The sequence below is a fragment of the Falco biarmicus genome, chromosome 3 (assembly GCF_023638135.1).
Source record: "Falco biarmicus isolate bFalBia1 chromosome 3, bFalBia1.pri, whole genome shotgun sequence".
In the NCBI taxonomy this organism is placed as follows: Eukaryota; Metazoa; Chordata; class Aves; order Falconiformes; family Falconidae; genus Falco; species Falco biarmicus.
The window spans coordinates 76,011,367-76,026,800 of NC_079290.1; the positions used below are offsets into that span (position 1 = coordinate 76,011,367).

The following is a 15,434-nucleotide window of genomic DNA, read 5'->3' on the forward strand; positions in this document are numbered from 1 at the left end:
AAAAATTAAATAGAAGATAAGAGAAATCACTGTAGAAATGAGAGCTATTATGCTATTCTGTTGAGGTTTATTTTATTAAACAAAAAGCATTTGAAGTCTGACATTTTTAACCATTGAGCCTTTTCACAATACATATTTAATTGTGGCACCAAAAGCTTTTTATATGTATTATAAGAAATGATACATCCAGAAAAAAAAAGAAGTAATCGCCTATTTTCTTGTCTATTATGTGAGCATGTAAAGTATTTTTGCCCAAGAGTGCCTCTGTTGTGCTCTTGTTGTCCAGTCATTTTTCAATGTGGACATCATCAGACCTTTCTGAGAAAGATTCAAGGAACACCAGGTCCCTGGGAAAGTCTCATCCTCATGATCAGAGTTGAATTTTAAACTTGAACCATGAGATTTGGGGTTGTTGCTCATGGGTTCATTTCCAGCATTAACTGTTATAGTTTTGTAGATTGCTCCCTCCTTGGAGACTTGCAGTGACCCCAGATTTAGCCTTACATGGTAGTGAGCTCTGTATGGTTTTGATTTCTTCAGTTGTCAGCATTATTTTGCATTCCCCTTTGTGGTTAAGCAAGCTGGAATGATCACTCCTTAAAACATCTTGTAGACTGCAGTGAACACAAAGCCTAAATAAAACATATTTTGATGCTTGATATAGTGTCCCTTCTGCTCCCTTGAAATTCTCTTGGACACTGCTTCCTGAATACATCCCACCCTGGAGCTGCACCTTCTCCTTTTGAGCTGTGACAAGGGCTACAGTCGTTCATCAAATCTGGCATTTTTCTTTCTGCTTGGTGTTTCCTTTAAAAGACGTTGGTAGGGGTTGCACCTTTTCCCCTACACTTGAATAGTGCTCTTGTTATAGGCCAGTTGTAGGGGAATGAAGGCCGTGGGTTGATCAGCATTGATAACATGCAGCTGTGGCCTTGCCTCAGCGGCAGTGGGTTGATTGACATGGATGATGTGCAGCTGTAGCTCGTTCCCACTAAGTAGTTAAATAGCCCCGAGGAGCGTGGGAGAGGGGTTGGGTGGAGGAGTAGTGTGGTCTGTTTTCTGGAGGAAGGAGATACAGCACAGACAGTAGAATCTGACCAACAGTAAAGCCTTGCTGCAGCCTGATAGTTTGTTTGTGCTGCAATAGTCAGTTATTTTTAATTTCCAGGAAGAACAAGTAGAGGGAGATTTGTTAGTGATGTTCCTTTTTGCTCCAGGAAAGGAAGGTCTCGCCTTATAATTCAACTGCATTAGCTGTAATCACTTTAGAGTAGGGGGGTAAACATAGTTTCCACCTGTTTCCTCACCTCTTCCCAACATTGTCGGAAGGTAACTTAGGATGTTGTGACATTAGCTCATAAGATGTAACATTACCCATTACTTTAAAAATCAAAAACCCTCAAGTAGCCCACACAGAGGAAAATACAACTTTCTGTGTTCAAGCAACTGTTCATATATATAACCTCTACAGCTTTGAAGAATATATTTCTGCTTCACAGGACGCTACAAGACTGGAAGATGAATCCCTAAAGGAGGAGTTCCCACTCTGTGAATTCACTGAATATAAAATAATAACTCTCAAAATAGATTTTAAGTCTCTACTGTAGCTGCATGATTTGTTTACTGTGCTCATTTATTCCATTCTTTAGGTTTGAAGATGGCACAGTCTCTTTTCTTGATATTATTGCTCTGAAACATGGATTTGATGTTCTGGAAAAACTCACAGGTCAGTTGACATAATTCTAATTCTTAAGTGTGACGTTACAGATTTATACTTGGGGCACAAGTCTGATCATAATTCCTATGGCTGTAGCTTAATTTTCCTTTTAGATTTACTATCCACGTTGATCAGTGTGAAGATCAGACTTCAGTGTAACTGCTTTATTCTGGTCTTACATATTGGATTTTTCCATTCTGGTTTGGAAAAAAAAATCCAGGCTATTCTACACACACAGGACATGAGTACATTGAGCACATCTAGTCTGCCTCACAGTCATGAAGATGAAGTAGGAAAGTAACAGTAGAAAGTAGCTGAGTGGCTCTCCCTCTTTGAGTATCTTTGGAGCCCTTAACATGGAGCTAACGCTAAAGTCCCAATTAAAACTTTGAGCTGACCTTCAAGCCAGAAGCTCTGTGTGAAGGGTGATGCTCATGTGCCTTGTTGACTGCAGGGCAGCCTGCTGCTTGTCTGACTCAGCCCCCCAAATGCACAACCTCTCTGTGGTTGCTGCTACAGGTCAGTGATTCTTCTGAAAGGTGGGGGAGATGACACTGGGCCAGGGAAACTTGCACCACTGACTGTGCAGGAGGTTTGCACCATGGCATGCTTCTACATGTGGAACGTGCCAGGTTAAGAAAGTATGTTCCTGAAATGTATGTTTCATACGCAGGTATGTGCACAGTCAATGTGTAATGTCTGAACCTCTGTTCTCCAGTGCACTCTGATTTCCTATATAAAAGCATAAAATGCATCATAATGTAAAAGAGGCCTGAGTCCAGAGAGACGCCGACTACGTATTTTTCAGACTGGTATAATTTCTGCTAGTGTCTGTGGAGGTTTATTGTCAGGATTTAACTGAAGGATTCTAGTTTCTTCTTCCTCACAGAGCAAGACTCTTGTGAAGAGTATTCTTTTAGATGCTTGAGGTCTTGCTTGTGTGGAAATCAATAGTAGAGTTTTCATCCACTTCAATAGAAGCCTGATTGAGCCCCAACAAGTAAGGATGTTTTGCTTTATGATGCTCTGCATGGAGACTAGGGATCAGAAACCAGCTTTTAGTATATGTTCTTGTGTAAAATGCTTCTGAAAAATGCACAATCTTAAGCACGTTCCCTTGTAAAGAGAGCTAACTGCTTTGGTTTAATGTGTAGGAGCATTGCCTGCCACAATGGGGAAGTTGATAGCATCTCCTCCATTGCGTTTCTCATCCGTCTAAGCCTCCTATTGGTGCTTATTTTAGTTAAACAATTGAAAAATCTTTTAACACTAGACTGAGGAGAATACTTAGCCCTCAACCTGAATAAAGTGGATAACAGTGGATGAAAGGGTACAATAGAGGCATGAATAAATAGTATGTTGAGAACCTTCAGGTGCTAAAAATGCCCAAAATGTGAGTGGCTTCAAATTTTCACACTTATAATCCTTTCATAAAAAAATGAAAAATAAAAATTCATTAATATTTCTATTTTCAATTTAAAAACTTATTTCTTCTACAGTGCTAAAATATAGAAAGATAAAGAAGTATGAGAAATGTATAGGCTGAAAGAGTAAACAAGAAAAAACCTATATGGAGGAAAAACTTGAAAAATTAAGTAAAAAACTATTTTAACAAATATTCGAGTTTTAAAACTTCTGACATGCTGGTGTAGCCTAGGTACTTTGATGGTCTCTAGTCTGGAGTACCACACTGAGAAGCAGAAGTGCCAGCACTGCTTCTTTACATCTACAAGAGACCAGAGTAACTTACAAGAATCCACAGTAGAAGAAGAAATTGAGTTCTGTAAAGGAATTTAGTCACCACATAATCCAAAAATTTTCCTCAAAGGTATTTGAACATCGAATAGTCCTACACCATTATCCGTGACCCAGGATGAATTAAGCTTGTGTTCCAGATTAGCAGGAACTTCCAACATCTCCCTTCACACCATGTGCTGTGCTTTTTAATTAGAATTTAATTATACAGAAGAGAAATCAAACAAGCACCATGCAAAGGTGGTAGTAGAATGTGGTATAGCTGTGGTCACATTCGGGTTTTCCCATTGTAAAATGCATTTTGTGTGCCCACTTTTCAAAGCTTGTGTGAAGGGTGACTGCGGTGTTCCAGCTTCCTCAGCCCCATCACACCTCTGTTGCCTCTTCCATGTTGGCTGTCAGAGCAAGGCTGGCTGAGAGCCTGTGGTGTAGCACCACTGCCTACAAAGCGGTTCATGCTGCCCAGAGCAGTTTGCCTAACTCCAGATATTTAGCTCTTCAACTTATATAAGCATTGAATATATCTGTGCCTGGCACAACCGATGCAACAGGAGATTCAGTGCTTTGCAACTGCCATTTTCCTCTCACCATCCTTTTCTTCCTTGCACATCATTGATGGAATTTTGCAGGTTATTTAATTTCTGTCAAAGGTCCGCTGTTCCTTTTGGATAGAGATTGTTGGTCTTTGTGTGTATGCAACAAAGCTGTTACATGTTGCAGAAACACTTCATAATCCAGAAGGAGTGCAGATGCGTTTTAAGTCACTTATATGCGTATATCTTCCATTTCAACTGTCAGAGTTTTCAGTAGCAAAGTGCACTGTCAGATGTGAACCACATCTGAACCTCATTTTGCTGTAGCTCCTGGAGTATTTGCTTTGCACTCACCCAACAGAAACAGTGATTCTTATTCTGTGTTGGAAATAGTCTGGAGTAGAAACAAGCAAAATAAAGTATTGTTGTTACTAATTGTGTCCTTCTGTACAATTAAAGCACTGCTGAAGTTCTTTTGGGATGTACTGTAGCTAGATTGTACCGATGTATTTATTGAAGATGGGTAGGGAGAGCATTGATGGAAGGTAAATTAGTTTCAGCATTAGGCAGTGTTTTGAAGAACAGAGATCTGTTTCTGAGTCTGTCATCTGACTAAACCCCTGACCTGTCTCAACTTCTATTTAACAACAAGACATAGTTCATACCAGAGTTACATCCAGATACTTGTGTGTATTTAAGCCATTTTCAGAGGTCTTGGCTCTATATGATTCTTAAACTTAACCTTAGCTGGTATGTATTTTTATTGGTAAATTTGCCTCAGTTTTACAAATGAAACTAAGATACATCATTTGCAGTTATCTTACAAGTTATCTTACAAGACTTTATTATAATGTCTGTTCAGGAAACATTAATTCTATTCACAAGAAAATATAATATGTATTGGAATGAATTTTAAAATTAAGACTAAGTCTTCTAGGGATGCTGAATTGAAAGTCATTTTTAAGTTCACTGGATGTTTGACTGGTTGTCAGAGAGCAATAGTTGTGTTGGCTCTCATGAAGGCAATTATACCACACAACACCAAAGCAAAATACAATGCAGGATGCTAAATGGTGAGGCTAACTGATTTTTAACTTGGTCTTTGGGACTTTTGAGTTGTTTACCCTGTGATAACTTTTACCATCCTCTGGTAAATCAAGGACTGGTTGCATCTAGCTGATGGAATGAATGTTGGGCAGCCTGCGTTTAGTGGTACTGCACAGATTCTCATGTGTGTTGTTTAAACACTTAGGGTTATGCAAGTCATCCACTTGAGGGCCAAAAAAGGTAATTTTTTCCTCATTCAGATTGGCAGGGATTACTGGGATTTCTTCTCCTGTGTGGAGTTTGTGACTTCATCCTGCTGTTATCTGGGCATGTCACCTAAACTTGGACCATGGGTGTGATGCTTATGAATTGTACTGCTTTCATCCTTGGTGCTGCTTTCATTCATAATTTTAATGGTTTGGGTTTTTTTCTTTTAAACATTTTAAGATTAAAAATGACATTAATACATGTGTTCTGGCTTGTGATTAGTAGGTGTGTTGGAAATGGATACTTCATTTTGGTTGACTTCTATGAAATTCTTCATTTTGGGGGGAAATTCTTCCTTTGGTTTGAGAGAGAATGAATTGTTGATTAAATTTTTATTTTCTCTATGCCAACCATTTGCCACAACATGAACTTTAACATAAAGGAAACCTGAGTAATTTGTACTAATATCCTCACCTTACTGCTTATAATTAACACCTTCTCTAATTGTACTTGAGAGAGAGTTATGTGTTGTTGGGGTGCTTTTTTCTAAGAAAAAATGTTGAAGTTGACAGTAGGGAGATGATGCTCCATTCACACTCTAAATAGGAAAACAGGGATACACTAAAGAGAAAGTATTTAAAATTCTGTCTTTAGAAAGCAGAGTTTGACTTCTAAATATGAAGGGAGTGCATAAGAAAAAATCCAAAGATATTCTGATTATCAGATAATGACACTACTGGTATGCCAAAACAGAAGTATTTCTCCTCTCCTTTCATGGAGAGTGAGTTGCTGTTTTTAAATTTCTATCCCAAGATGAACGGTGTTTAGAGACAAGCTAGAAAGCAAGCTATTTGTTAACTGCTAGCAGCTCTTGCTGCTAGCCTGTTACACCAGTCCAGGTTTTCCTAGCTTTGTGACTTGACTAATGCAGACTAGACATTATTTGTACCCTTGAAAGCAGAGCAGAACAGCTAGAGCATGATTTGAGGAGCGCTGAAAAAGTGAGTTGCCAGAAGAAATCCTGCCAACGCTGCTTTTGCAGAGTTTAATCTGTATATAAGGTTTCTTCCTGGAAAGAAACCAGCTTTTGTTTTGGATTTTTAAAATACGTGTTTGCTAATATTGATGTGGATTTCATTCACAAACTGCCTAATCTGTGAAGAAGCCTAGAAAAGGACTAAAAGTGTCAGAGTCATTCCTCAGGCCTGTAGAGATAACATAGGAAGAGGTAGTACTGGACATAAATGTGTTAGGTGTTTTTGCATATACATCTAGAAAGAAAAATACGCTTCTTAGGAACTAAAAGGGGGAAAATGTCTTTATTATAAGCTGAGCTGATGAAGAAAAAGTGCAGCACAGCTGACAGAACATATACTCTTGGCAAGAGATAATTGTTCTGTGTTCAGACAAAAGAGTAAGCAAGGTTTCTGTGGTAAAGGACTTTGATGGCATCCAGTGTTATTACAGGGGAGAGATTTGCAGCAGAGTCTTTTCATGCTGGATCTCTGGAAAGAGGAATCTGGGGCAACTAATAACTGGGGGATCCCCACAGGTGCTCTTTCATTGGCTGTGGCTTGCCAAGGCAAGAAATGGCAGGGAGCATCAGTTTTGAATACCGATGGGCTTCTCACTCATCCGGTGATAACTGAGCTCTTGAGGTCTGCAGCTACTGAGAACTTCTCCTTTGGCAGGGCTGTGTACACTGGAGGTCCAAAATATTAAAGGCTACAAGGAGAAACTTGAGACAATTTTGTTTGGGGGGCCTTATGTTTTTTCCACGTGAAAGGATGCTGGAGTCACTAATCTCATTTTTCTCACCAAGGAAGCCTTAACCCCACCCTACTGGCAGTAGAAAAGTCCCTGGTATGCCAGTTAGTGTGGCGTGTGCCTGCCTTTCCTTTTCTATCCTTTTTTTATTTGTGTAGTTTAATCCCTAGATGAAGAAGACATTAGTCACAAATATGGGATATCCTACTAGTTACACTTTGATATTGTGTATCAGGTATTACTTCTGAAGTTAGTGGAACCTGCAGTAATTATGATCACAGTATGCGCTTTGCTTTTTGCTATGATTTATACACCTTCATCTAACTGCTGGTTGAATCATTACAGAAAAAAAACACCAAACCAAAACCAACCAGACATATGGAAGAAATAGGAAGAGCAACATTTGTGTGGGGAATGTGACAGCTGCTGAACATGTTGGTATCCTCAGTTATATTATGTTGCAGGTCACGGTGTTGACTTTACTAAAGCCAGCAGAAATGCCAAAAAGCCAGTGAATTTAAAAGAACAGTTGTTCTGGATCCTGAGGAGCATCCGACTGCACTCCTACAGTGGTCCGTTTGTTCCCAAATACAGGCTTTAAGAGTGCAGTCTCTGATAATCCTTTTTTTTCCCAGCCCTGATTGGTAATATTAGAATGTGGATGTCCCCATTGAGCTGGGGTAGCTATAAATCAGAGTTGCTGATGTGCTGATAAGAGCGGAGTTTGTCCATGAGTTACTTGTTCAGTTTCTTCAAGATAGTGGATGGCGATCTAACAAGAATGATAAAATCCTAGACCTGCACTCTCCCTATCGCTGAAATCAGTAGAGGTATATAGTAGCATAATATCAGGAAAGCAAGATGGGAGACCATCAAATAAACTGCTGTGATTAAATAAATTGAGTAGATATAGAAATAGATTAGTTCAAAATAAACTAAGAAACATTGACTTTTTTTACAATAGTACAGCAAATGATCAAGCAATTAGTATATGCTTTTTATTACATTGTATATTAATCCCCTTTTATCCCTGACTTACCCCATGGAGTCTCACTCCTATTCAGATCATCCATTGAACAAGGTTTTGCTAATGTAAACACCAACTGTATGGGCTAAATTTCTTGCAGTTCTGCATACCTTGGTGCACATGGGATAGTATAAGAAATGTGGGTGTTCTGCCGTACATCACACGGTTGCTGTGAAACTAAGCCCTGACCTACTGATGAATCAGAACCTCTGTAGAGCAATTACTGCATTTGTTCGCTTTCAGATTTGCAACAAGAGATTGTGTTTCACTGTGAGGACCTCATCTGTGTGGACATTCTTATGAATGCTTCCATTCAAGTCAATGGGGCCATGAAAAGGCTAATGTAATTTGGTGTCTACTTTGACCTCAGCAAGCCTTTTGACACTGTCTCCTATAACATCCTTATATCTAAACAGTGGAAGTGTGGATGAGGTGAGCAAGCAGTGAGGTGAATTGAGACCTGGCTGAATGGCAGAGCTCAGACGGTTGTGATCGGTGGCTCAGAGTCTAGATGGAGGCCTGTGGCTGGTGGTGTTCCCCAGGGGTCAATACTGGGTCCAGTCTTGTTCACCTTATTCATTGATGACCTGGATGAAGGGACAAGCGTACCCTCGGCAAGTTTGCTGATGCAGAACTGGGAGGAGCGGCTGACACAACAGCAGGCTGCACTGCCATTCAGCCAGATCTGGGCAGGCTGGAGAGCTGTGGTGAGAGGAACCTCATGAAGTTGCAACAAAGGGAAGTGCAGGGTCCTGCCCCTGGGGAGGAACAACCCCACGCACCAGCACAGGCCGGGGCTGACCGGCTGGAAGGCAGCTCTGCGGAGAAGGACCTGGGAGTGCTGGAGGACAGCAAGGTGCCCATGAGCCAGCAGGGTGCTCCTGGCGCCAAGGCGGCCAATGGGATCCTGGGGGGCATTAGGAGGAGGGTGGCCAGCAGGTCAAGGGAGGTTATCTTCCCCCTTTCCTCTGCCCTGGTGAGGCCACATCTGGGGTGCTGTGTCCAGTTCTGGGCTCCCCAGTTCCAGAGGGACAGGGAACTGCTGGAGAGGGTCCAGTGGAGGGCCATGCAGGTGATGAGGGGGCTGGAACATCTCCCTGATGAGGAAAGGCTGAGAGAGCTGGGCCTGTTTAGGCTGGAGAAGAGAAGACTGAGAGGGGATCTTATCAATGCCTACAAATATCACAAGGGCAAGTGCCAAGAGGATGGGGCCAGGCCCTCTTCAGTGGTGCCCAGTGACAGGACAAGGGGCAACGGGCACAAACTGCAGCACAGGCAGCTCCACCTGAACATGAGGGAAAACTTCTCTACTCTGAGGGTGACAGAGCGCTGGAACAGGCTGCCCAGGGAGGTTGCAAAGTCTCCTTCTCTGGAGACATTCTAAACCCACCTGGATGTGACTGTGCAACCTGCTCTGGGTGAACCTGCTTTAGGAGGGGGTTGGACTAGGTGACCTTCACAGGTCCCTTCCAACCCCAACCATTCTGTGATTCTTAACAGCCAGGGGGCAAGATGAGGACTTGGGAGACTTGAGTTCCTTTCCTCTGCCATGAAATTTACTTGTCTTTTATTAAATCATTTAGATAGTAATCTTCAGGGGAGCAGGGAGTTGTGTAACAAAATGTGTTTCCAGATCTGCATTTAATCTTGGGTGGGATTTACCTTACTTTGCTATCAGCACTTACATCTGAGGTAACCATTTAGATTCCCATTGCAGTCAGTGAAACAGACAGTACTTCACCAGCTTGATCCCTCTGAACTTTTTTTGAAATTTAGGATGAGAAGAGTTACAGCCAGCAGTACCAGTTCTTCTCATTGTCTGTTAAGGGAACTTAGATGATTAGCGTACTGTGGTATAGGGCATTTCTTCACTTTTACCTAACTTTTCTGCTAATGATCCCTTTGGGACTAGAAAGCTGAACTGTCACATTAGTTGAAGTGTAAATAGTATTTTGGCTTGTTCATCTTCCCTTGTATCTGTGGCTTGCGTTGGGCAGGGCAGGTTCTACACTTGTGGTTGAAATAAACCAGTAAAGCAGAACAGGGAATGTGCTAGAAGAACCCTGAGGAGTGTGAAGGCTCAGCATGAGGTTTTCTATTTGTGAAACTGTCATGTCTATGACTCTGTGAGTGATTTCTGATTTGCAACATATGTTTCCTGCTTCAAATTCATGCTTATTAAGGTAGATGTTGTTTCTCTGGGAGGGAAAGGCTCATAGTCTGACAGCAGACAAACTATCTAGCAAAGGCAAAAAAATTTCTGTCTCCTAGGTGAGAATGTCCCTGTTGCGGTAAACCAATCAAAAATATGCCTTATATAAAGAATGTGTATGTACAGCTGACTTCAGAAGTTTGTGATCATTTCATTTTCAAATGACTGGTTAAAGCAGATTAGGAGGAAAGAAAGCTCAGTTGGTTCTTTTGCATCAAAAGAAGCCGTTGTTGGAACTGTGGTTAATTTATTAGGAAAGACATGCTCAACGGAGCACACATTTGCTAATGGCTGTAGATGAAATTAAAACATTTAAAGAATCAGTATTACAAGAGGAGCAAGTAGGCGAGGCAGTCTTGTGCAACTGTCTGGAAGTCCAGCCAAGCACATACAATGTATTTGGAAGGCCTGCCTCTCTACTGTAGGTACAGAATCTGTTCCCAGTTCTGTCTGAGGTAGCATTGTGAAATCTGTCACTTCTAGTAAATAAAGTGGGAGAAATTGTTGTAGCCTATGTCAAGAGAGAATGGGTGCAAGACCAAGTCTTCAATAAATGCCGTGGGAATATTAACAGCAGTCAAGAGTAATGGAATTCTGATCCTGTAGTTCCTACACCGATCCAGCATTGCCTACACGTGGCCAAAGGATATCTTGGAGAAGAAGTACTTTCTGTCTGTAATACCTTTTCCCCCTTATCATTTTCTGTGTCAGATATAGTTAGGATCTGAAAGAATCATTATTTTCACTACACAGTTGTCATTATCATTGCTAAGAGATAGATATTAAGTCCTATGGGACTGTATTTTTGAAAGGAGAGCAGAAGTGAGGGTTTTCAGACTTGGATGGAAATGTTCCAAAAACTTTTTGATGCCTAGATTGATTAATTAGATTACGGTCCTTAGTATTCTTAGAATACCCTTTTTAAGTGGGAAAAAAAGAAAAATTCTTGTTCAGTTGTATTCTTAAAACCTGTATAAGAAATGCTCAAGAGTTCTGTCTGTATATTGCCAGCTAAAATACAGAACTGAAAGGGAAACAGAAAATAAAATAACATGTAAACCAAGTCCATTACATTTTAAACAGTGTAATATATTGCTAATTAATTTTTGCTACAACTTGATATACTAACAAGGAAATAAAATGTTACATTGTGGATACTAATTTCATTGATTGATATGTGAACAGTTTTCTTACCAGCATGCACCTGGAAAATGGACTTTGACAGGGCAGTAAAATAAATCGTTACATGACAAACTGGAGCACGCTGTGATTCGAGAAGGGATCAGCATTTTGGCATTTGCCAAGAAAGGTCTGGCTGGCGTTAGAGGTGTGCACAGCAGCCATCCCTCAGCACATCTCAGGGTCCTGTTCTAGTGCATGCTGGCTACCATGGCAAGGATTGCCTTATTTCATTTATTACATTTTTAATTTCCTAGCTAACTGGATCCAGCTGTTTCAGCCCTTCATGCAACACAGAGATTTTATGCTAAATCCGAAGGGGCTAAATTAAAGTGAAAGGAAATTTGCATATTGTGTAAAACTCTACTTGTTCAGCGGATCCAGATTATATGGTGCTAATCACAAACACTAGATAGAGTAAATCCTCTTGAAGTCACCCTGGGGTTAAGTCAAATGCTTTACACTCTTTGACACATACCCATGAAATATGTAATCAAGTCTGTTTGACGTCCTCTCCTAATTATGTGTGTGTATTTTAAGCAGATGCTTTTCCAGCTGATCTGTGCCTTTTGAGATCTTTTTTCATTATTAATCAGAAAATCACGCTGTATGTTAACAGCAAGTACCAATTATGAGAAACTAATATTAGTTGCTTTACTTAGAAGCTGTGCTTTTGCAAATAAGACCATTGCCAAATAACATATAGATGTAAAGAAAATGTTAAATCTCGCAATGCTATCCATCAGGGTCATAATTATTCTACCATGTACTGTGCTATTTCAGCCTAAAACTTTATTTTCCATGTACTGATTTTTTAGTTTGAGGATAAAAAGTAAAGAAAGTTCTGTGTAGGAAGTAGGAATGGACTGCTTGTTTTCATAAAACCTAGAATTTAAATTATCGAAATGTTTCCCCCAAGACTCTACATTCGTAACTTTTGCCAAGTATATGAATACATAAGCTTAGCTCTTCATGAATTCTACTTACTCAGTGAGATACTATCAGGAGACAAAATTAATATTTAATTAACTTAGGAGTCACAGAGTTTTAAGTAAACCCCATTTCTATTGTGACTATGCAAGAACAGTCTTCAGAAATTGCTAGTGACCTAGTTGGTTTTACCCCTACTACTCAGCTGAAGGATGCAAACTGCCACTTGCATTTTGCTGAAGTTTCAAACCGAGTTTGTTCCCTTCAGCATGTTTAGCAGAGACATCTACTGGCAAAATTTTAACCAACATTCTCTTCCTCGGGTCCTACGACACCATTTCTTACACCTCTGAAGATGTGCTAATATAGAAATGAGTACTTTGAAGGTTTTAAATGTACTGGAGTATTAAATCTATTATTTGGGAAGAAGCATTAAGTAGTATATAAACAGATGCAAAATTAATAAAGGCAAAATAAAATTTTCCTATTGTCTCACAAAGGTTACTTCCTGTTGAAATATTTAGTGGAGGTATGCATATCGGAGAGGAATATAATAAAGGAGTTTTTGATCCATTGTAGATGAACAGGACTAATTGCTAGTCACGTAATAATCATAGTTAGTCTCCACTGATTTTGATTCAGTCAATATAGAACGGAAAGAAAGAAATGATAGGATATTATCAGAAGAGCTGTTCTGCCTGCAGTCACTGGTTTCATAGCTAATGCTTGCTCCACAGTCGCAGTTTATTTTTTTGACAAGCATCTGCCCCAGCTGTCACCTTTGCCTAGATTTTAATGGCTCTGGATAGACCCGTTCTAGATATGGTTTCAACACTTACGCACTACCCGCTCTAGTTGCGGTTTAAACACTGAAGAGGCAGTTAGTGGTGGAATGAGCAAATGCCGGGTGCTTGCACAGACCGAGGTACCAGCAAGTCCCCCTGTGGCTCAGGCTCTGGAGGAGCCCCCAGGAGTCTGACTGGCAGCCCTGCCTCGCTGCTCCCCTGGGAGACACCCACGTACCTGGGGGTGGGTGTACCCTTGCTGAGGTGGAAAAGCAGAACTGAAAGAACACAGATGAATACATCCCCCAAACAAATGGTCATTAGGTATTTAAAAATCAGTCTTCACGTTTTCAGGTAACCTGTGGGTTCAAGACACTAAGGAGCATCTCATCCACCTAGTTGGAGTGGGCATATTTTCTCACGATTGCTACTGATGAAATATATTTTTAAAAGCACCTGTCTTCCAATGTTTGTTTTTCCAGGCTAAGTTGAAGCATTTTAAAAGAGATGAGCTCCTTTTATAAGAGGCCTGCTATAGTGGAATTTTTCAGATTGGCTTTATTCAAGTAAAATGCCACTATTCTCTGAAGTAAATGTTCACTGAACCTGTTTTGATCAGTTTGTGTGCTACATTCCTGAAAGTATTAATTTTATTTTACTCTAGGTTTATATGCATTTGGAATGGCCATTTCAGGTCTATTAAGCTTTCAGGTCTATATGTGCACCTCAGCCAAACTCCAGATTTAAGACCCACGCATCTGCTTACCCATATCACATCCCCTATTCCCCCATTTTCATCCACATCCTAATTCCATGAAAAGAAGACTTCACTAGGCAAAGTATCTCTACTTGTGAGCTGCTTTACTTGCAAATGTGGCAGTTCTATGACAGCTAGAAAAACATTTCTGTAAGTTTTTCCTCTGTTCCTCCTTTATCCTCTCTTCCTTTCTCCTTTATTTTTTCATCTTTTTATTTTCAAGAGCTTGCATGTATTGTGTTAAAGTATCTTACAAATTGTGCTCTACAATACTGAATTTAATACAAAGGTTTGAAATTGGTTGGTTTAACTTGGTTGTTGCTTATGGTCTTTTAGCATGAGTGTGTTGTCTCCAGTTAATGCTAAAATTTCCATTTTATTACCGTTTTGACCAAGAATTGCTACTTTTTGTATTTTATTCACATTATTAATTGAAGCCCCAGGACACTAAAATTTCTGCCTAGTTTCTCCTTTAAAGTATAAACTTCCAAATCAGCTTGAACTTTGGCTACCTTCCTACTGAATGCTTCATAACATTTTAAGGCAGTCATAAAAATCACTTTATTTTTTAAGTATTAGGCTAATGTCAATGATATTCTCACAAGTATCAACAAAAAATGGTGCTAAGCAGGAAAAAATCTGCCATAAGATAGTGTTTGAATAAAAAATACATTTAGCTTTATAAATTGAGGGTACAGAGATGTAATAAATATTTCTTGGGTTATCCAGTCCATGAAAAAAAAAAAAAAAATGATACTGTCTTAAAGAATAAGGACTGAATGAGCAGTTTTCTAATGTCAATGAATTTTATCATCAATAGTACAAATCACGGGTTGTGGAACTAGATGATCTTTAAGGTTCCTTTCGACCCAAACTATCCTATGATTCTATGATTTAGGGAGATAAAATAGCTGACACAAATTTTCTCAGCTTAAGTACGTTAGAGGACTTTCATTTTTTACAGTAGAGTGATGTTGGCAGAAGGTCTGCTCAGTTGTATGTAGTTATTTCACTAAGCAAATTAGGTTGAGCTATTATTACAAGAGCTGGTGTGAACCCTCTTTGTGTTAGAAGGATTTTGAAACCATAACCGCACTGGCAAAACCTTTAGGGAATAAAAATCTGTCTGCTCCTGAGTGCCTAGCAGCACTATTCTATATTTCAGGCATGACGTTCCACTTTAGTGTAGAATAAGGAGAAAATGTCGCACTTTGGACATGACAGCATACTACACACCTTTTCTAATGACCTAAATAATTGCAGCGCTGTGCAAGGCAACCAATATTCATTATCCTTTGGGGAGTCCTTTCCTGGTGTAAACTGTCGTAATTTATTGATGTTAGCGGAGGCATTAGATAGCTGACACCACCTGCCTCTAAATCTTTGGCCAAGATGACAGAGATGCTGTTTGCAAATGTGCCATTCCACTGACAATTGAGCTAGTTTCACTCCTTGGACATGGCTAGGAGTTCACACCATGAAAGAACTTCATCCCAGAAATTAAAGGGCAAGGCTGGG

The 15,434-nt window shown here is 40.0% G+C and overlaps 1 protein-coding gene across 1 annotated transcript in view; it reads left to right on the forward strand.

Moving 5' to 3' along the window:
- The window catches only part of MOCOS (molybdenum cofactor sulfurase), a 231,078-nt gene that overhangs the window by 124,130 nt on the left and 91,514 nt on the right, over positions 1-15,434 (forward strand). Inside the window, exon 5 of the mRNA XM_056332017.1 lies at positions 1,650-1,726. Within this exon, the coding sequence (XP_056187992.1) occupies positions 1,650-1,726 (77 nt within the window). The remainder of the gene's footprint in view (positions 1-1,649; positions 1,727-15,434) is intronic.